General features: G+C 44.9%; 1 protein-coding gene across 1 annotated transcript; it reads left to right on the top strand.

Annotated features, from left to right (window-relative positions):
• Window positions 1-534: 534 nt before the first annotated feature.
• On the top strand, window positions 535-17,273 carry aspnat (aspartate N-acetyltransferase). The gene is made up of 3 exons (XM_014207043.3): window positions 535-1,884; window positions 3,583-3,747; window positions 12,629-17,273. The coding sequence occupies exons 1-3, from the start codon at window positions 1,569-1,571 to the stop codon at window positions 12,994-12,996; spliced, it is 849 nt and encodes a 282-aa protein (XP_014062518.1). The 5' UTR covers window positions 535-1,568; the 3' UTR covers window positions 12,997-17,273.
• Window positions 17,274-20,913: the final 3,640 nt, after the last annotated feature.

Below are 20,913 nucleotides of genomic sequence, written 5' to 3'. Positions count from 1 at the left end.
AATCAAAGGTGGTGGTATATCCTATGAAGTTGATGCTGGTGTCAGATCAATCCGCGCATGCTCAGAACTCCTTTCGTTCCATCTGCGGGTGGCGCTTCAGAGTTGGTGGAATAAGGACCGTCCAACTCTGACGTCACCCCATTGAAGTTGACATATAGAACGGTTAAGGTTAGGTAAGGGTTACGATAAGGTTAGGGTAAGGTATTGATTAAGGCTAGGGTTTAGGGTAGGGGCGTCCCAAGAATCCCGGATAGCAGTAACATTCAGTTAGGGTTACAGTATCATGCTGTGTAAAATGGCGTTCTTGGGCGCGAGAAACCAGCGATATGTAGGCTATTACAACCTAGGATACTGCAAGGGATACTCTGCCGCGTGCGTATGTTTTGTGGTTTGCGCTACATGTCGACGACCAGTGTGTATGTGGGGGGGGGGGGTGGGGGGGGGGTCTAATTCGAGTCTAAATCCATAAAAATGCATTTTCTTCAGCGTTAGGTTAAGTGAAACTTTATCCGTTGCGATAAGCCTATGTATTGCTTACGGGCGCAACATCGCATTCTGATCGATAAATCCAGTGAGGCATAGGCCTATGGCCAGAATGAAATAGAACACTGAATTAATGTTAACAGTGAATTAGGCGATAGCCTATGCGAATTAATGACATTTTATTAACAGTGAACGTAGCCTATATTATAAATAGCCAAGGCTGTGACTGTGGCATAGCCTACAAAGTCAGAGAATTATGTGAATGAATGAATGAATGATGATACACCAAAACGCTATCGTAAGGAAACTGTCTGGAGAAAGGACGGGTGAGGCGAGATTATAAAGCCGGGGAGGAATCACTGCAGTGCAGCAGAACTGTCAGTCAAGATACCGGGGATCGAAAGAGGCACACGGCCGGGAGGAGCGAAGCGAAGCTCCGCGCCATAACCAGACCTTAACGTGGGACACAGTCAGTCAGTTCCCCGACCATTCCCCGTACAAAGTCTGACCATCACCAAGTGCCCTTTATCTATTTTGACGCATCAAAGCTCATGTGTCCTCATATGAACGTGTCTTATCCGTTCTGTAAAGACGTGTCATTTCAGTCATCCAAGAAGAGGGTCTGGCGCAGCTCCCGCTGCAGGTGCACTGGTGCAGGCCGGGTTGTTTAGGGTGAGCTTCAAAGGGCCCCATTAGCCTACCGGTTCAGAAATACCTTTACGCAAGCCCACCCTTCCCCGTCCCACTCATACACACGTGTAGAATTTCGCCGGAACAATGAGAGGAATGTTGAGGTTTTTTAAAAGAACTTGACCGGGTGCCTCTCTTGTCTCTATCCGCCTATCACAATCGAATGGCGTAGCGCCTCAGCCAATGTGCACGCTGTGTGGACCACCCCGGCCCCTGAATCTGAATGCATCCACTACATTATAAATAGGCGAAATGTTTGCCTGCAACCCTTGGTCATGCAGAAACGCTCAGGGTTGCAGCAGAAACACTCCCCGTCTTTTTTCTTTCCATATTTATAAACGCATCATATCCCATTTATATTATTTCTGAGGTTAAAGTTCTTTGAGGCCAGTTGCATGCATTGTTCGTCTCCAAAAATGGTTTGCGAGACTAAAATTGTTGCGGATGAACACGATGCCATACAAGGGACCAAAAAAGATTCTATTATCGTTTCCTCCTCGCAAATGTGGACTTCTTCCACACCGGCACCGAATCCTATCGAGGAAAATGATGTGAGGAAAGATACGGTTTTTATCCGTGAGTTTGAGCGCACGGACCATGTGGAAGTGCGCCGCATCTTTTATGAGGGGATCATGGAGAGGATACCCAACACCGCATTCAGAGGCATATTACAGCAAAGTCAAACCCAATTCTTATATGTTCTTCTGACACGTAAGTGACAAGATTTCCCATATACTTAACAATTTACTGGCCTGAAATTCGTTAAGTTGCCCTTAGGCATTGAAAAACTATTTTCATTTTACCCATGTATTTGCAAATTATTCTTGTCAAAGACATTATGAATAACCCATCCATACTAACACATGAAAACCAATTATTGTACAAAAAAAAAAAGATATCTATATTTTTTTGAAGTTAGAAGTGAGTTGAAATGCAGTTGAAGGAAAGCCATAATCTGTTGGGGCATCGATGTGTCAATTGATAATTCGTTGACCTCTTTTCTTTCTTTTTAAAGTGCTTTATTCATTTAATGGCGCAAACACATGCTATGTGAAACTTTCACCAAGAGGAAAAGGATGATCATATTATACAAATTCAATAACAACACATTTGTAACATTTAATAATTGTCAATTTCTTCTCGAGTTCGTGGGTGGCTGTGTGTTGGATCTTCGATACCGGCATGTAGCGTAGCCCGTGTGCAGCACGGCATCAAGCCGCAAAACAAAGGCATGGCTAAAACGCTTGGTGCATGTAGCCGGTGGGCCTGTTTGGCGTGCATGTAGGGGGGCAATGATGTCAGTTGCCGGTGAAGTTGGATGCGTTCATTCATTAATAGAATGTGAGGATTGGCCCACAGTGTGCGCTGGCGTACACCAATTTGCACCCTATCGCCAGTTTCCATCATCATAGGCTTCACACATATTTCACTGGGCCTGCAGGCAGTGCACCACCACCACTAGCCGTGTGTGCATGTTGACATTGTTTATAATGAATTAGCGGAGATGTTCATTTCGTACATTTCCTCATGTGTGATATGCATGGGTGTCCTTACGGCACACTTGATCTATATGGTCAGACGCATTACAAATAGTCCACTCTATGAAGGGAATGAATGGCATTGCGCACCGAATTACGAATAGCAATTCACCACAACATGTGTTAGGCTATATATATTCCATCATCATTATTGTTATTTAAATGTGCACCATCTAAAACAAGACTTTTGTACACATCATGCCTTTGTCTGTGCAGTGGTAAGTGACCATAATGACCAACAAAACATCTCACATAAGCCTTTGTCACTTTTGACATTTTGTCTGAAAATGTGTGTATAATTGTTTTATTTATTTATTTATTTAACCTTTATTTATAGTGCTTTGATATGTATATGACACTATCATTCAGAACCACGTCGCTACAATGTAGCCTAATGTCAATGTTGACAGTAAGCACGCCATGTCGTGGTGCAATGGAGTAAAAAAATGTTTGCATGTCAGACCAGACGACAACATAATAACATGCAATGCTGCTGCACAGCCCGTCTGTGGTGGGTTCCACTCTGGCGCTTCCGTGCGGCCAAACCAGAGAAATAGGCTACTTCCTAAATCACTGACCAGAGATGAGAATGATAGGCTGTGTAGAATATCTGTTTGCATCCAGTCAAATAAATACATAGACTCAACATAGGATGTCATGTGATGTTTTGCTCGTCGGTTGTCAATCGCTTTCTCTACAGTAAACTAAATGTGTGATATTAGGGACCGATCTTTATTTTTATGCAACTTATTTTTTGGAATGTCACTGTTTGGTTATATAATATATATTATGTGTGTGACTTCCGCCAAAATCCAACATTTGATTCTCTTTTCTGACAGGTATCGTTTATTTTTCTTCCTTATCTCCATAGTAATGTGCTTTGTTGTGAGCAAATCCCTCACGCTGACCTGCTGCGCGCCGTTCGTTCTCATGGCCGCGCGCTACTTCTACAGCAGCAAAGTTATCCACAACTATCTGGCCTGCGCGCTCCGAACTGACATGGCGGACATCGAGGAGTATTACATGAAACCCACAGGTAAGAGGGGTAGTGGGAGATTGGACACTGAACAGAAACTATATATCATCTGTGGAAATGTATGATCTGTTGGTCTTTGACAACATATAACGTTCATCCACAGACATTGTTATTTTGGTGAATTATGGGATTTAAAAAAAAAATGATGGGATACAAAACATAGCCCGATGAAAATATGGAATCACACACTTACACCCTCCCCTCCCACACACACAAAGTATAGAGTCTCTCTCAGTGTCATAGGCTCTCCCTGCCTGCATTAAGCACCGCAGGGTGACGGCGTGGCCGCATTCCAAATGGAACTCTATGCCCGACACAGCACACTAACTGATCAAAAGTCGTGCACTATGTAGGGAATAGGGTGCCATTTTGGGATGCAGCCTGTGTGTTCAGAAAGGCAGTCTGCCTGCCTATTAGGTATGCGGGGCGACTCGCTCCGCTCTACGTAGTTACAGAGGGAGACAGGGCACTCCATGCTACTGGGCCTATTGATTCGGAGATGGAAACTGCTGATACACTTTCTGCAGCAGTCTGGCCCACTCTGTGTCGGCCAAGTGTCATTGGAGTCATTTCCTCAACTATATTCCCTAACTAGGAAAATCAATCACTCTCATATGAACCCGAAACACTTCCTTCCATTCTGATAAGAGGAATTGAGCTGTGACTGGAGTCCACCTGGGTCCGTTCCAAAACGTTGGGCTATAATCAAATCAAACCTTTTTCTCTCTCTAACGCACACACGCACACACACACGCACGCACGCACGCACGCACACACACACACACACACACACACTTCCATCCACATTTTGGGGTCAGTCGGGCCCTATTTGCGAAGCTACTTAAGGGCAGGTGTTCGTTAAGCCCATCATTGATTTTTCTCTTTGTCTCTCACTTTGTGTCCGGCAGCTACAGTTATCCACTGTGTGTGTGTGTGTGTGTGTGTGTGTGTGTGTGTGTGTGTGTGTGTGTGTGTGTGTGTGTGTGTGTGTGTGTGTGTGGTCACACAGGATATTAATGGGATTAACCGCTGCAGGTTCTGTGTGTGTGTGTATGTGTGAGCGTGTGTGTGTGTGTGTGTGTGTGTGTGTGTGTGTGTGTGTGTGTGTGTGTGTGTGTCTGTCAGAGATAGACTGTGTGTGTGTGTGTGTGGGTCTGTCAGAGAGAGACTGTGTGTGTGTGTGTGGGTCTGTCAGAGATAGACTGTGTGTGTGTGTGTGAGGGTCTGTCAGAGAGAGACTGTGTGTGAGTGTGTGGGTCTGTCAGAGATAGACTGTGTGTGTGTGTGTGTGTGTGAGGGTCTGTCAGAGAGAGACTGTGTGTGAGCGTGTGGGTCTGTCAGAGAGAGACTGGTGTGTGTGTGTGTGTGTGTGAGAGGGAGTGAGAGAGAGAGGGAAAGAGCAAGCGTCTATATGATAGCGAGAGTGTGATGATTTACAGTGACCTCCACCAGTCACGTTCCTGCCGTGGGCCGTGTGTATGTCAGTAGTCAGGGAGTCATACAGTGCAGGGTCAGAGGGCCAGTCACTGACACGATGAGCAGCAACACGGTTATGTCTACCGGCCTCAACTAGCCAGGAAAATATAAATACTGTTATCTCTTCTTCAGTGTGTGTGTGAGTTTATTCATCCCACTGTCACTAAAGGCCAGCTGTTACTTCAGTCCTCTGCTCAGCTCATAGGTGTGTGTGTGTGCATTGGACTTACCAGGAACAATAGGGGCATTGGGGGGGGGGTAACTAGGGATTCTTAACAACAAAAGAACCAGGACATTCATTCTACCAGCATGAGTTCTCCCTGAAATCCCTTTGGTACTATCAACCAATCAATAAATTCTGTTTCATTAACCAACCAATCAATCCACTTTACTGAATCATCTGGCCTGTACATATACACCGCTGTGCTGTAGTCTATACCAAGCATACACAATTAACAGTAACAAGGCCTTATAGGATGTTATACACGACACAGCGATGGGTGTGAGTCAAGGGGCCAGGGTTCCGGTCTGGAAGCACGGTTTCTACCTCTGCACATGTGACGTTGGGCCGTGTAAACAGGCTGCAACCCGGGATATAGACGGTCCATGAACCGGCGTATGCGAACGTGAGTACATTATGTTGAAAACAACGGCCGGACATCTTGGATGCGGTCTCCAGTTCCTTTATACCTCAATGGCGTGAACAGGCACAAGGCAAAACCAAGCTCCTTGACCTACTGTACAACAGGACAGTATAAAGCTTGGGTCCAATCCCAAATGTTACCCTATTGCCGTTGGGCCTCTGGTCAAAAGTAGTGCACTACGTAGGGGATAGGGAGCCATTTGGAACGCAACCGAGGGGATAAGTAGGTGGGCCAAGGTGTCTCCACACTACAGTCGCCTGGTTCCACCCTGAGCCCCAGAGCAGTGATAACACTGGCCAGATGGGTTGTTATCAGCATATCTGAGTCTGGCCACGGCCTGTCTCATGCTGCCTGTCTCACGGCCTGTCTCATGCAGGGTCCTGTCTAGACAGAGCAATCCACGGCTGAAATCGCAAATGGCAACGATACCTTATATAGTGCACTATTTGGGCATGATCAGTATAGTAGTGCACTAATTAGGGAATAGGGTGGCATTTGGGATGCCGGCAGCAAACCGTCTGGCCCTATTCACTTCCCTGCTAGTGACGGTGAGCTCACTCTGTTCTGAGGGGGTTAGCGAGAGCAGGTGCACCACTACTGTCACTCCCTGGTACCTGCTGCTGATCTTAGCTCTGAGAGAGAGGGAGTGAGAGAGTGGGAGAGAGAGAGAGTGAGAGAGAGAGAGTGAGAGTGAGAGAGAGAGAGTGAGAGAGAGTGAGTGAGTGAGTGAGAGAGTGAGTGAGTGAGAGAGAGAGAGAGTGAGAGATATATTCACAGCTAGGCTATATTGGAGTGTGGGCACGTGTGTGTGGTGATATGGGTTGCCGGGTAGAGTACAGACAAAGGTGAGGTAGTTACACAGAGTAGATACATGTGGCTCCTATCTTTCCTCTCCCTTTCTTCCTCCCGTCCCTGTTGAAGATGTAACAGTAGCTGTGGAGAACTGGGTTAGACGTCAGCCGGAGAGCGAGAGAGAGAGAGAGAGAGAGAGGATCTTTCATCCCAGCTCCAGTATATTCTTTATTCTCCATCCAAGAGGACTATCTAGCTACTAGATGTCACTGAGTTTATGTTCTATAAACGTCATAGCAAATTTCAGTAAGCGTCTTATTCATTCATAATACAATGACGCAACCAAAAACACGTCAGCAGCACAGAACCGCTCCTCAAAAAACATATTGTTAATCAATACTAGTAAAGAAAAATTATTCCGCTGCTCTGTTTGCTACAGTCTGAGACTGCTATCGTTGAAGTCGTTTGTGGCGACGAGGGGCACGAGGGGCGTTGTACAAAACAAAGTCCTCGGCGATTGGATCGTCTCTAACCAATCAGAGTATCAAAACCCAGGTGTGTTCTGGCTCTGACCCAACCCATCGGTTTGTGGACCAATCAGACGGCCCCCGAATGTGTTCGCATTCGGGTGAAGGGTCAGGGAGGTTCTCAGATCCAGACTCCTCGTGGAGAAGAAACTATCGTCCGTGGGCGTGGCGTGTCCGTGGGCGTGGCGTAGCATTTGGCCGGTGCAAGGACTCTGTAGCTAGGCAACAATGGACCAGAAGCAAAATAAGACGTTAACAACATTATCGTTTCTGAACACTATAGTTAGTCACTCCCAGGTGACCAGTCCAATCTTTAATGGATGTCCAATAATGTGGTCCGATCTTTATGGACATGCGGGTGAGACTCGCGGATAATAGCACTTCTTCCTCTGTCTTATGCCACATTATCTTAGAGGTTCATAGAAAATGGTTTTGGGTAGAGCTTTAAAGGAAGAGGAGAGGGGAAGGGACTTTTAATGATCCCTCCTAGCCTCTGACCCTAGGATTGAGAGGACCTAAATTGGACAAGTGTGTATACACACGCACACGCACACACGCACGCACGCACGCACGCACACACACACACACACACACCGTGATTAGCCCGGGCTGGGCATTAAAACTAATGTGAAAAGGCCAGTGCTGCAGCCCCTTTAAGTGATTAATGCTCCTACACTGTCTCAGAGCTAATGGAGCTGTAACGGAGAACGAGTGCTGGCTGGGTGTGTGTGTGTGTGTGTGTGTGTGGTTGGTTGTAACGTACAAGGGGCAGGAAGTATTATGTATGACTGGACACAGGTAGATATGCTGGAGCTTGTAGGTCTTGAGATCTGTGTGTTTGGGCCCGTACACCTTCATGTGTGTAAACGTGTGTGTGTGTGTGGATGTGTGTATGTAAGCATGTGTATGCCCCTGGTCTGCTTGTCCGAGTCTCATCTGTCAGGGTGTGGTATAGATGTCAGGCAGATCCATACTCCCAGCATGCACTCTGTTCCCAGGGGAGGGAGCATGCCATGTGGGGGGAGGGGTCTGTGACTTGGGGAGTGAGAAGGCCACGCACTGCAGATATCACACCTCACATCGCTCTCACACACACACACACACACACACACACACAGACACACACACACACACACACACACACACACACACACACACACACACACACACACACACACACACACACAACCCTAAACAGGGATGATCTGTAACGAGCATAAACACACACACACACACTTTAAGCGGACACAAGCTGTTTATGAGCTTTTGTTTCATCTTAGACACACGCACAGTCAGGGTGTGTCCGCCGTCTAGACTCAACGCTTATCAACTGAATTACCCTCATATGTTTAAACTGAATTACCCTCATATGTTTCAACTGAATTACCCTCATATGTTTCAACGGAAAGGATAGACACTAATCTCGTTAAGCACAATAAAAAGGGAGGGAGGGGGTTCATAGTCATGTCATAACGCCATATTTAACTGTCTCCAACCCATGCACATGCATGGCAGGTAGCAGATTCTTTTCCTTTAGCAGTTAGAAGAGAAAAGGCTGTCACAATAAATCCTGAGTAAAAAATCCGCACGTGTATGCTCTCTCTCCTTCCATTCCCCCTTGCCGCCATGAGATTTTGTCTGCATCTTTCAAGTCGACCCATCCCTCCCCCTTTTGGTCGGTGGTAGAGTCCTCTTAGCCTGGTTAAATCCAATAACCCCCCCCCCCCCCCCCCCCCGCGCTCATCTTGGTCTGCCCCGGGGCTATGATAGATCAGCTCCCTTGTCGAACCCCCAACCCCTCCCTATTGCCCCCCATCCCATCTACCAATACAGGAGGACTGAAGACAAATGAATGTCCTACACGCTCTATGATCCCGCTCTCTATTCTAGCTATCTCCTCTCTTCTCGTTCTCCATATCTGACTCTTAGCCAGCAGATCCCTTCTTCTCAGAGCCCCTTTCTTCCCAAAGGAGGAGGAGAGGGAGGAGCGGGAGGAGGAGGAGGAGGAGGAGAGGGAGGAGAGGGAGGAGGAGGAGAGGAAGGAGGAAGAGGAGGCTCGCTTCAGAGTTTCTCCGACCAACCTTTCTTTCGTCATGGCGTCAGATACAGGACATGAGTGTATGTCACTGTCTCAGGCCCCTACACACACACACACACACACACACACACACACACACACACACACACACACACACACACACACACACACACACACACACACACACACACACTCGCAAAGCTAGGCCTGGGCTGGCGTGCCTGGTTGTCCCGTCCCGTGCTGACTGTTGGCAAAGGCCCTGCTCAGACAGATGGTGACGGATTCCGCTTCAGAGGCGTGGCCGTCCCTTCGCCCCCTCCCCCTACCTTCCCCCTTCCTCTTTGTAGCCCCCCAGAGACAGGGCCTCTGGGTAACTAACCGCACGCCTCACATCATGCTCTCTTCTGAGATAAAGCACCGGAAACTAAAGTCTGATTTTGAATTCGCTATCACATCGTGAGTATAAGGTCAAATACCACCACACTGTTAGATTTCTGAAGAAAAAAAATGAAGTGAAACCTACCCTTTAACAAAAATGAAAGACGCTGACACGGTGAGCGAATCTGCCCCTTCCAAAGCGGAGCCATTCCAAAGCCACCTCATACATTCTCCTGCGTTGGGACTACAGACAAGAAAGAGTCAACACAAGAAGTCATTGTCTGGCCCACTCTGAACCCTGCACACACAATATGACCAAGGTCAAATGGGGAAAAGGTCCGGGCCCACCGTTCACTCTGCTTGCAGATCTAGCTGCCTGCTACTGCCTCCCCAGCTGTGATGCCCACATGTCAGGAAGTGTGTGTCTGGATCAGCAGGCTTGTTACCGCGGCGACCCTGCCGCAGTACAGCTGACAGTTGTTTTATTCAATCAGACACTAATCCGATGAATCCCACAGGGCCCTTTAAAATCCCTCGTAACGTTGGCCTCCAGCACATTCGCAGCGCCTCACCACTCGCTCCATGACGCGATGTGTTTGAGAGAGTGTGCTTGTGTGTCTGGTATGTGTGTGACTGTGTATGCGTGTGTGCGGGTATCAGATTGTGTGTGTCGGTGACCATTGGAAGACGGACACGCAGGTTTTTACATTCGTCAGTCAGTCAGTCAGTCCCAGAAAAGGAAGAATATTCTCTGTGCTGTACTTGACTACAAGGACATGTCACCAATACCGCTGACAGTGACAAAATGCTATTTTCAGCACTGTTTACTGTTGCATCCATACAACACGTTTTGCCTGCTGAAGGAAAGAAAACGTTATCTGTTTTCACCTTGTAGTTCTTGGAGGGCTTTGCAAATCAAAAATCAACTCGGGGAGACGGTTTATCAGAACGAGGATATAGTAAGCCCTCCTCCTTTACAACGACCTGTCCAGCATCCAACATAGTACTGTGTCGATCCCTTTACACTGTAGATGCTGTAGCTACGACACACGGAGGACAGTACAGTACTCCCACATTACAACAGAGACGGACAGGGATTCTTTGTACTCTCGTGTGGCTCAGTTGGTAGAGCATGGTGTTTGCAATGCCAGGGTTGTGGGTTCAATTCCCACGGGGGACCAGTACGGAATAATTTTCATTTTAAATGAAACGTATGCATTCACTACTGTAAGTTGCTCTGGATAAGAGCGTCTGCTAAATGACTAAAATGTAAATACAACTAATATCTGGCATGCTGACAAACATGACTCTCTGCGCAGGTAAAAACACGGCAGGCACGGACTTAAGAACACGTGACGAAGTTGAGCAGGGAACATTGAAATACTGTATGAAACTGCTTTTACTATGACTGAAGACCAGGAGTTTTTTTTCCCTGATCAGGTTACATTGTGGATGAACATTTCACTGTTGACGTGTGTGTTTGTGTCGTTCCTTCTCTGTCTGTGTGTCTGTGTTTGTCTGGCTGTCTCTCCCCTGAGGGTCTAATCGCCCTGACGTTGAGGGACGGCTCAGTCTACGATTGTACTTTTCATTATGAGCATCTCTCAGAGTGAATCATGTTATTAAGCAGTTAGCCCCGGCCTCTGTCTGCTTTTAATTTCACTCTGTCTACCTCCCTCGCTCTCTCCCTCTCTCCATTTGATTCTCTCGCTCACGCTCTCCATCTCTCTGATACACTCCATTCAGTCGCTAATGGAAACACCAGCCGCCACTATGTGACCAGAGTGTTTCGTGTGTAGAATCCCTCCTTCCTTACTTCCTTTTAGTTGATCCATCCAGTTAGTGGATTTGACAAGGCCATAACTGGCATATATTACCAACAGGACAGACTCTCTCATATAGTGTCTATAATGTGTGCGCCATGGCCATGCGATATTCCACCTCACTTTCTTGCACCCACATTCGTACTTGCTTTTTTCTTCCTTGCACTGATTCTGCTGATAGGGGCTATTTCGAGGAAAGGTCTACTTGCAATATGTGGCTGTTTTTCCCTCCTAAACTTAGTCTGTAAGTAGGTCTGCGTAGGAGCTATGCTGAATGACTAAAATGTAAATGATACAGTGCTATGATGTTCTCAAAGCAGCTAGCCTATCCTTACCACAGGTTTTACCAACACTCTTAGAGGAAAAAAAGGGCTATCTAGAACCTAAAAGGGTTCTTTGGCTGTCCCCATAGGAGAACCCTTTTGGCTTCCGTGGGGAACCCTTTCCACAGAGGGTTCTACATGGAACCAAAAAAGGGTTTCTACAAAGAGTTCTCCTATGGGGACAGCCAAGAGTGAACCATCCTCATGTTTGCCATCTTAACTGCATCACATGGTCGTGTTAATTGACAGAAGCCATTGTATAGCAACCTCTAATTGCTCTGTAATCTGAACTCATTAACACCAGTCCGTAATTAATGAGATATCCCGATACACATGGGCAGTGGTGCCGGGTTAAAGCCACAATCTGCCGTTTCACAAGCCCAGGCTGCCAGCTTGTCGGCATATTTCATTAAAATGGCCTTTGAACAGCAGGAAATATTGCAGATTGTAGCTTTAATGATTGTTGTACTGGCCGTAGTTATGGGATGGGAGTCCACTCTACATTTGATCCACCCAGCCATAGGCTCTGAGGTCTGTGATGTATGATGAATGACATGTTAATGTTAGCTGGCCTGCAATGAGGTCCCAGGTTTATGGCAAATAGTGTAGGGGGCTAATGGGGCAGCTTTGCTCACTTCTTATTGCTTCAGTCCTTCACTGAGTCAACCAGTAGTCCAATAAGGACAGCCGTGGTCCGTGGGCAGTCATAGGTCCGGCTGCCACTCTCTTATTGCTTCAGCCCCTTCATATCAGGTCGTTATGGGGGTTAAATGTAAAGGATATATTCTGTCAGATTTGTGTTGGTGCTGTTGGCAGTGGTATGTGATATGTGTTGTGTAGGTATAGTGTGTGTGTCTAACTGGGCTCTCTGGTCCTCCAGGCTCGTGTTTCTGGGTGGCAGTGCTGGAGGGTCAGGTGGTCGGCATCGTGGCGGCGCAGGGCCGGGAGGACGATAACACGGTGGAGCTGCGCCGCATGTCGGTGGACTCGCGCTTCCGCGGCAAGGGCATCGCCAAGGTGCTGGGGCGACGCGTGCTGGAGTTCGCCGTGCACAACAACTACGCCGCTGTTGTCCTGGGAACCACCGCCGTCAAAATGGCCGCCCACAAGCTGTACGAGTCACTGGGCTTCCGGCGGACGGGCGGGAGCGAGGACTACATGCTGCCTGGCATGAGCGGCTCGCCGCTAGAGAGGCTCTTCTTTCAGATCCGTTACCAGCGTTACCGCCTGCAGCTCCGCGAGGAGTGAGGGGTGAGAGAGGGAGAGAGGGATGGAAAGAGAGAGCAACGACACCTCCTCCTCGAAGCAGAGCCCCTCGCCCAACGAGCCTCGACCAAGTCCCCGATCAATCTTATACTCCTCTGACAACTTTATTTTGTATCAGTTACTTCTTCTTACTACTTACCACTACTATGTCTATTCATTATTTCCAAGTCACTAACTTATGGGTTTTTGTTTTACATTTTAGATTTAGTGTATTACCCCCCCCCCCCCCCCGCCTTTGAGTAAATTATTTTGTTTTGCCTATTTTCCCGTCCTTTCCCGTTGTAAGAAACAAGAATCCCTAACATATATCACCGTCCCATGCCTATTCAAATGACATCATCAATTGAGTGTTCCCGTTACTTTTGATAGAAATTTAATTGCAATCAGTTTTTCCATCATCATGACAAAATCCACCCCCCCCTTCCTTCCTTCCACCCTCACCTTACTCATCCCCTCCCACCCCCCTTCAGAACACCAATCAGAGGCTTAATCAGGAGGGTGGCGTGTTGCGTAACGTTCAGATAGAAATATGTCATGTAGAACAGACATTGTCCTTTGCCATGGAAAACAGGCATTCGTGTCCGCCCTATGCGTGGCATTTCTATCTGAATAGTTTCTATCTCAAACGCACCCTGTCTCTCGTTAGCCCGCCTAAGCCCTCTCCATTGTCACAACGTTTGTGCCCAAAAAGACCTGGACAAAAAGACAAAGTAGGTTGGCATTTCTCCAGCACAGCCCATATTGAAGCACAGCAAGGGTCATCAAGTGTACTGTACCAGCCCTGTGGAGAGACAGGAGGAACAGGCAGGATGTGTACTGTGGAATCCACACTGTGGATCCTGTATAGGCAGGAAAACAAACACAAACAGGGTTGCATCCCAAATGGCACCCTATTCCCTATATATTGCACTACTTTTAACAAAGGCCCATAGGGCTCTGGTCAAAAGTAGTACACTGTGTAAGAAAGGGGGTGTAATTTTAGATGCAGACACAGTGCATTTTCTGTTGCCTAAACCCTCCTGCTTTCTGCTTTCACTATTTCCTCCATCTTTGGTCATGTTCTCTTCCCCTCATTCAACACAGTGTCAGCATCTAATTCTATGATTCCATTCCACTTGCATGGGAACTATGAAGAGGGTCTCTGATTGGTTGGGAAGACGAGAGGGTAGTTCAGGCCAGGGGTACGTACCCATGCAGGGTGAATACTGTGTCAATATTAATCATATTACTAATTTAATCATGGGTTTTTCTAATGAGTAAATTATCTAATCTAATGAAACAGTGAGTGTTACTGAGTTTTATGTGTAATTATCAATTGTTTACTAATTGAATCAAGATAAATTTGAACATTTTGAATATGTTTGGTATTTGATTGAGAAATTAGTTTTTTTTTTATTATTCACAACATTTGATGGAAGCATTGCTACTTTGTAGTATGAACATTTTATGGATACTCCTACATGTACATAGTAACCGCAATCTAGTAAATATTTAAACCAGGTTATTGGGGGAAACTACTTGGGTAGACCTAATATATTATTCAAAATATTTGCGGACTTACAGTACATAGCTGGCTTAACAAAATGCATCTAAGCACAAATTTTTCAATTTGAATTTAGACACAATACTATATCCAATTTACAGGTATATTTATATCCTTCTGTGTATGTGTTAATGCGAATACAGTTGGAATACTCTATACAATATGTAGCTGACAAACCCGAAAGACGTCCCTCTCCCTCCCTGTCATAAAGATAACCACTCTCTCCATTTCCATCCTCCTATCAGAGACAGAACCAGCAGAGGGAGAGATACAACATCTATGAGCCCAAGAGTTTGTGTCACACTTGTACAAAAATTAAGAAATGAAATGTAAAAAATAAAAAAACATCATAAAAAAACATAGATTTTGAAAAAAGTAGACAAAAAGATGTCATGAATTGTGCTGATCCTCCTTGCCTTGACTTCTATTCGCCCTTCTGACCCCCCATTCATAAATCTGACTGCAACCCTGGGCCAGACCCCCCCACCCCCTCCCCTCTCTTCTACCCACTCCCCACCCCATCTCTGCATGCGCCACAGTCTTGCTGCGCTGCTTTTATTCCATTTGAGCTTGTAACACAACCCCCCCCCCAAAAAAAACCCGCCCCTATTGTGATGTCATCAAAACAGTCTGGCTGCTCCCTGCAGCGATGGTGGAGGATGCATAGGTGTGTGTGTTGAATTTGTGTTTGTTGAGTGTCTAGTTGAGTGTTTGTGTGTTGAGCGTGTATGTGTTTGTTGAGTGTGTATATATGTGTGTGTGTGTGTGTTGAGTTTGTGTGTGTGGAGGTAGGGTGGACGATTAGGTGCATTAAACCCACTCACCGCAGCGCAGCACTGCCTTGATGACATCAAGCCTGCCAACTGTAAAATACAAAAGCAATGCAAGTGTGGCATGCCTCTGTTCCTGGTGTGTGCGTATATACGTATGGTGCCTGCCCTGGAAAAATTATCGGAAAACGACATAAAAAAAAAAAAAAAAGATATTTTTTAGCTGAACATATAAACAAAAATGTGTTTCTTTGTCAGAGAAAAAAAAGTACATTTTTTTTGCATGAGATGTCTTTGAATGAAAATGTCTTAGAGGATACATTGTACCACATGGCAAGCAGTGGAAAAAAAAAAAACGTTTTAATTTTTGTATTAAGTTGATATTATCAATTGACTCTTTTTATCAAGGGAGTTGGGGTATCATGCACAGTCAGAAGAATCCTGGAGACGTGACAATGTCATAGTTTGTCCTTGTGTCGTTTTGACAAACGTCAAATAAAGCAGTGAGATCATGTTGATGTATCAGATGTTGGGTCATTCGACTAACTGTCTGCTGTAATGTATCAGAGGACTTCTCACTGTTCTGACACCCCCCTCTTCCTCGTTCAACCATGTGAACTGAGATGTGGCGGACACAAAAAATGAACCAGTTAGTCCAGATTTTTTCTCCTTCTCCAATTTGACACAATTTGACCTGGTCAAAAGTAGTGCACTATATAGGGAATAGGGTGCCATTCGGAATAGTGTGCCATTTGGGACGCACGCTATGATCAAAATTATGATCGATCCCCCCCCCCCCCCCCCATCGGAAAAATTCAGAACAGACCTGGGTATAGTATTTTGACCTGGATCCACTAGAATGTAGGAGGCAGAGGTTAAATGGTGAGGCTATAAGAGCGTACTTACTAAGAATGTATGCCAGAGGAGGCTGGTGGGAGGAGCTATAGGAGGACAGGCTCATTGTAATGACTGGAATGGAATAGATGGAACGGAGTCAAACGTGTGGTTCCCATATGTTAGATACCGTTCCAATAATTCCATTCCAGCCATTACAATGAGCCCTTCCTCCTTAGCTCCTCCCACCAGCCTCCTCTGATGTTCACTACAAGTGTACACTACATAGTAGTGTAGTAAGTGGACTCATATCTGTTAAAAGATGAATGTGAAGTCTTATCAAACTGAGCCATGAATGCTGCTGTCGCCATTTCAATAATAATATACCTTCTCGTTAAGCATTGTGGGAGATCTCAGCCTAGGCTACTATTTGTGTTCTGGATAAATTACATAATATTATACCAAAGCCTTATATACTGTAATAATTACATGCTGACATTCAAATATCCCACCAACAATCTATATGGCTTAAGGTAGCGAATGATTCATTTCCTGTTTTAAGTTGTTAGAGAGGAACAGACAAACTACACTGATATGTCACTAGCCTATAATGCATTTTACTGTATTCTGTTTTGTAAAAGGGTCAAGCCTGTGTTTATACGGGGAATGCTATGCTATGCCCTGTTTGGTCTGGTCTTAGTACTTCTTGATACTGGTAAAGCATACGCAGTATTAGAACGTAGAAGAAATACTGTATGCAACCACCACCACTAGTGTGATTCTGTAACTTAATAATAATATTCCATACCATTCCACTGAACCTCTGCTGATGTACAAGCCAAAATATATATATATTTTTTCTTCTTTTCTTTTGGTTCTGAGAAAATAGGGAAATATTGTTAGTGTTGACTTGGGACAATAGGAGAATGTTCATGTATTGTTTATCTGCAAAGGGTTTAAGACATGTATGCTGCATCAGAACTAAAAGCCTCTTTCATTGGAGCGCTCCTTTATCGAGTGCTTTCCAATCCAAAAACTATCATCCGATCACCTCACTGCATGTAGACGTCAAGATATCTCCAGAAGGTAGTCGGTAAATTGCGGTGAAGAAACCATGCAGGCTCACAAAATACTAAATTCATACTTTATTGTAGTCCCTCTCACCTGGAAATACCAGTATGAGATGTCACGTTGAACACGCACACTATTTTAGAAGTATAGATATCAAAACTGCACAAATAGTATTCCTGTGAGTATAGGCGTTTTGTCCTGGGCAAGTGCAGATTTTCAAAGGCTTTGGAGTTAATAGCAGACGTGAATGTATATGGGTACCGTTACTAAGGGTCTTTGGTGCGGGAAATTGTAAAAAAAAAAAAAATCATTTAAGAGAGAAAGAATTAAGACAAAAATGGCAAAAAGCAGCTAATGGTTCTCCTATCGTTGAGAGAACCACAACATTTGACATTTAAGAGTGACTGTGTACAAAGCTATATCTATTACTGTTGTTTTGATTTAGTTTATATATATATATATATATATATTTATATATATATATAATTTCTGTTGATTTCATCAATGCTAAAATAATGGACTTTGGAACTGTCTGTCTGAGAAGATGGCTGTCTTTGGAATGTTCCACCAAACATGGGGAGGGGGAGGGGTGGGAACGTGCCACTGTGGCAGTTTACCTGGGGGGGGGGTGGACAAATGGACTCTCCCTCTCTCTGTACTCCTCTGGTGAACTTATCACTCTGCTGTGGCTAACAGGATGACTAACTCTCCACTGTGGCCACAGGTGCCAAGAACGCAGGAGCACTTGTAGCACAATTGTGTCTTTTTTTCCTTCAGTATGGATTTTTTTCTCTCCTCCTAGCCAATATCTACCGCTTTTGCTCATATACCTTATGTATCATAAGCCTATATACAAGACAACGTCATATAAAGAAATGCATTACTATGACCCGTGGCTATTTGTTGAAGTTTGAAATTTGCCAAAGGTGAACGTTTTGTTGCATTTTTCTCTCAAACTGCTATGTTGTGTTCAAGAAGTGTCAACAAAATCCCGTATTTATCGGTATCATTTTGGAAACCCTGCTCACGTGCCATCTAATCAAGCAATAAAAACAAACAAACAATGAGATAACGAGATATAATCGTATAACTTATTTTATTAGCGCGAAATGCTGCATTGATGTTATATCTGATATGCTGGTGACGGAGGGTCGGTCGCCGTGACGTTATCACTGTTGGCATGGCAACACATCACCACTGACGATATGTAGAGGCCTGAATAAGAGGTGTGATTGTATAATGATTATTTTTGTATTTTTCTTTGTAAGAGGTTTCAAATTGTTTTTTGTTAACATTTTTTTTTTTTTACTTGAAGATGAATTCTACTGGTGTACCACTTGCATTGTTTGTACAGGTGTTATTGGGAGTATTGGGGGGAGAAAAGTCCCTCCCAGCAGAGAGGTGAAAGATGGCAGAGTTTCTGAAAGTGGTCTCTGTTTTCTATCAGTCATATGAGCTTTATTTATCAGTCTAAATCTTGTTTCTGATTCTCTAGTAGTCAGGAGGAGTATCACAGTAACTCAACTACAGCCAGGGGTTCGTCACTACTACTGAAAATAAAAATCAATTAGCCCATATCAAAGTTTAAAACGCAAGCTGAAAAAAACCTAAATTAAAATCTTGTGTGATTTCCATGAAAGCGATTAAATGTTTTTTTTTTTATATATACTATCAACAATTTAATAAAGTTGTAAAGTGTATTTTACTGTAAATAGCATCCACGAGGTATTTTTTATAATAATTTTTTAACAGAAATACCTTAATATAACTTTTTTTACGAAGTTTACAAAATCACACACACTTAAAAAAATCTATCCAAACTTGAGATTCAATTGGAATGATCTCTTCAACTCTCTCACTAAACTCACCAAGCCAGAGACCGTTGGTTCATTTTCAACTTCTTTCAGAGACCGCTGCCATCTTTCCCAGGACCAAGGTGCTGTGTGGTTTAACCTCAGTAGTCAGAGAGAAACCTACTGTTGTCCTGTTCTGATGGAAAGGGAGTGGCCTGTCAGTGGCTGGAGAGCACCCAACACTGTAGCACAGTACTTAGTGGATGTGTCCAAAATGGCACTTTATTCCCTATGTAGCTAGTGCACTACTTTTGACCATGGCTCATAGGGGTATGGTCAAAAGTAGTGCACTGAATAGGGAATAGGGTGCCATTTCAGACTCAGCCAGTGTATTCGCTAGCCCCACGTATTCTCTCCGCTTTCAGATCCCTAGCTGTCATGGCCGTCTGTTGCTAGGAAACCAACCCACACAAAGCGCAGCAGGGAAATGATATGCAGCCACACTGAGGGAGTGAGGAGGCAGGCAGGTCAACCAGCCGGGCCGCCCCTGAGGGAGAGGGGGAGGAGTGTGGGAGTGAGTGTGTGGCAAGGCTAAGGCTATGGTTAAGAGGGGCGAGGCAACCTTGTATAAGGATGCCTTGGGTGCTTAAAGTAAACCACTGGGGAAGAAAAATGAGGTAAAGAGTGACAGGGAAAAGACAGGGTTATTACAGAGAAGATGGATCAGGGTGCGATTGCACAGACAGTTAAGGGTCTGAGACTGAAGAGCAAATGAGAAGAGGGGTAGGGGAACCCAAGGGAGAAGGCTTCAATGGGCTCAAGGCCTTAGCAAGAGGTCAGCCAAGCAGAAAAGAGGTGAAAGGTGGTCACAAGGCAGAGGGATTTGACCGTGGTTAAAACGCGGTTAAGGCGTGGCCGGCTCAACCAGACCGTGTCTGACCTTACCTGAATAGAGTGTAGCTGCAGTGATGACCTGGTGTACCTTTCTGGGCTCATATTTACAAAGCGTCTCAGAGTAGGAATGCTGATCTGGGATCAGTTTGACCTTTTAGATCATAATGAATAAGATTTTATGGACTGGGGGAAACCTGATCCTAGATCAGCACGCCTACTTTGAGACGCTTTATGAATACGGACTATCCTTTCTGTTCCGCCTTCTGACGTTCCTTTCTTTTGACTGCTGTATTATTACTACTGATTTACAATTTTTTTGTTTTTGCCGATCAATGGGAACACTGTAAAGCTGTAAAGATAAAGATTTCCTGCATTGTGAAAGAAAAATGGATGTACATATTGTATCAATTAAAACGACAATGCATAAAGCTTTTATATGTTCCTCCGGTCAATTGATTTGAACGTTGATTTAAATGATCATGTAATATCATATCGTTTATCATATTAAAGAAAGTGGACACTATTAGATTCAGCTTAATCTCGGTTAACCCAGAACTAGTCTTGCGTAATTGGTCAGATGCTCGATTAAGTGTAAAGAGAAGAGCTAGAACGTGGATCGGAACCTGAACGAAGAGCTCCACCCTCTCTTTGCAAGTTACAGGCAAGTCTATGAGCCAACTGTCCCCTCCCCTTCCGAAATTCGAAACATGCCAACACCTGCAAAATCGGGATTTGTCCAAAGCACCAGAACTAATGCTGCTTGTTATTTCACACAACCCGTTGTATCATGACAAATCTACGGTACCATTAATGTTTATGTAGTCTGTCCACGAGAGATTCAACTAGAACTATAGGCAATATAGCCTGAAATCCAGACCTGTTTTGTGCTTACTCCTGTTTGCATATGACATGGAGTACAAGGACAGGAATATTAGCACAACCAGACTGGTACCCAGGCTAGAGGCAATAGAGAAAACTCTATCATTTTAGATGC

The sequence above is a fragment of the Salmo salar genome, chromosome 07, assembly GCF_965601325.2.
Source record: "Salmo salar chromosome 07, fSalSal1, whole genome shotgun sequence".
In the NCBI taxonomy this organism is placed as follows: Eukaryota; Metazoa; Chordata; class Actinopteri; order Salmoniformes; family Salmonidae; genus Salmo; species Salmo salar.
This window is presented reverse-complemented; position numbering and strand designations above follow the sequence as displayed.

Excerpts from the sequence above, each read along its gene's own strand:
- aspnat (XM_014207043.3), top strand. The coding sequence starts at position 1,569 with ATGCATTGTTCGTCTCCAAAAATGGTTTGCGAGACTAAAATTGTTGCG. Across the intron at positions 1,885-3,582 it reads CTTATATGTTCTTCTGACAC|TAATGTGCTTTGTTGTGAGC; the intron begins GTAAGTGACAAG and ends TTATCTCCATAG. Across the intron at positions 3,748-12,628 it reads GTATTACATGAAACCCACAG|GCTCGTGTTTCTGGGTGGCA; the intron begins GTAAGAGGGGTA and ends CTGGTCCTCCAG.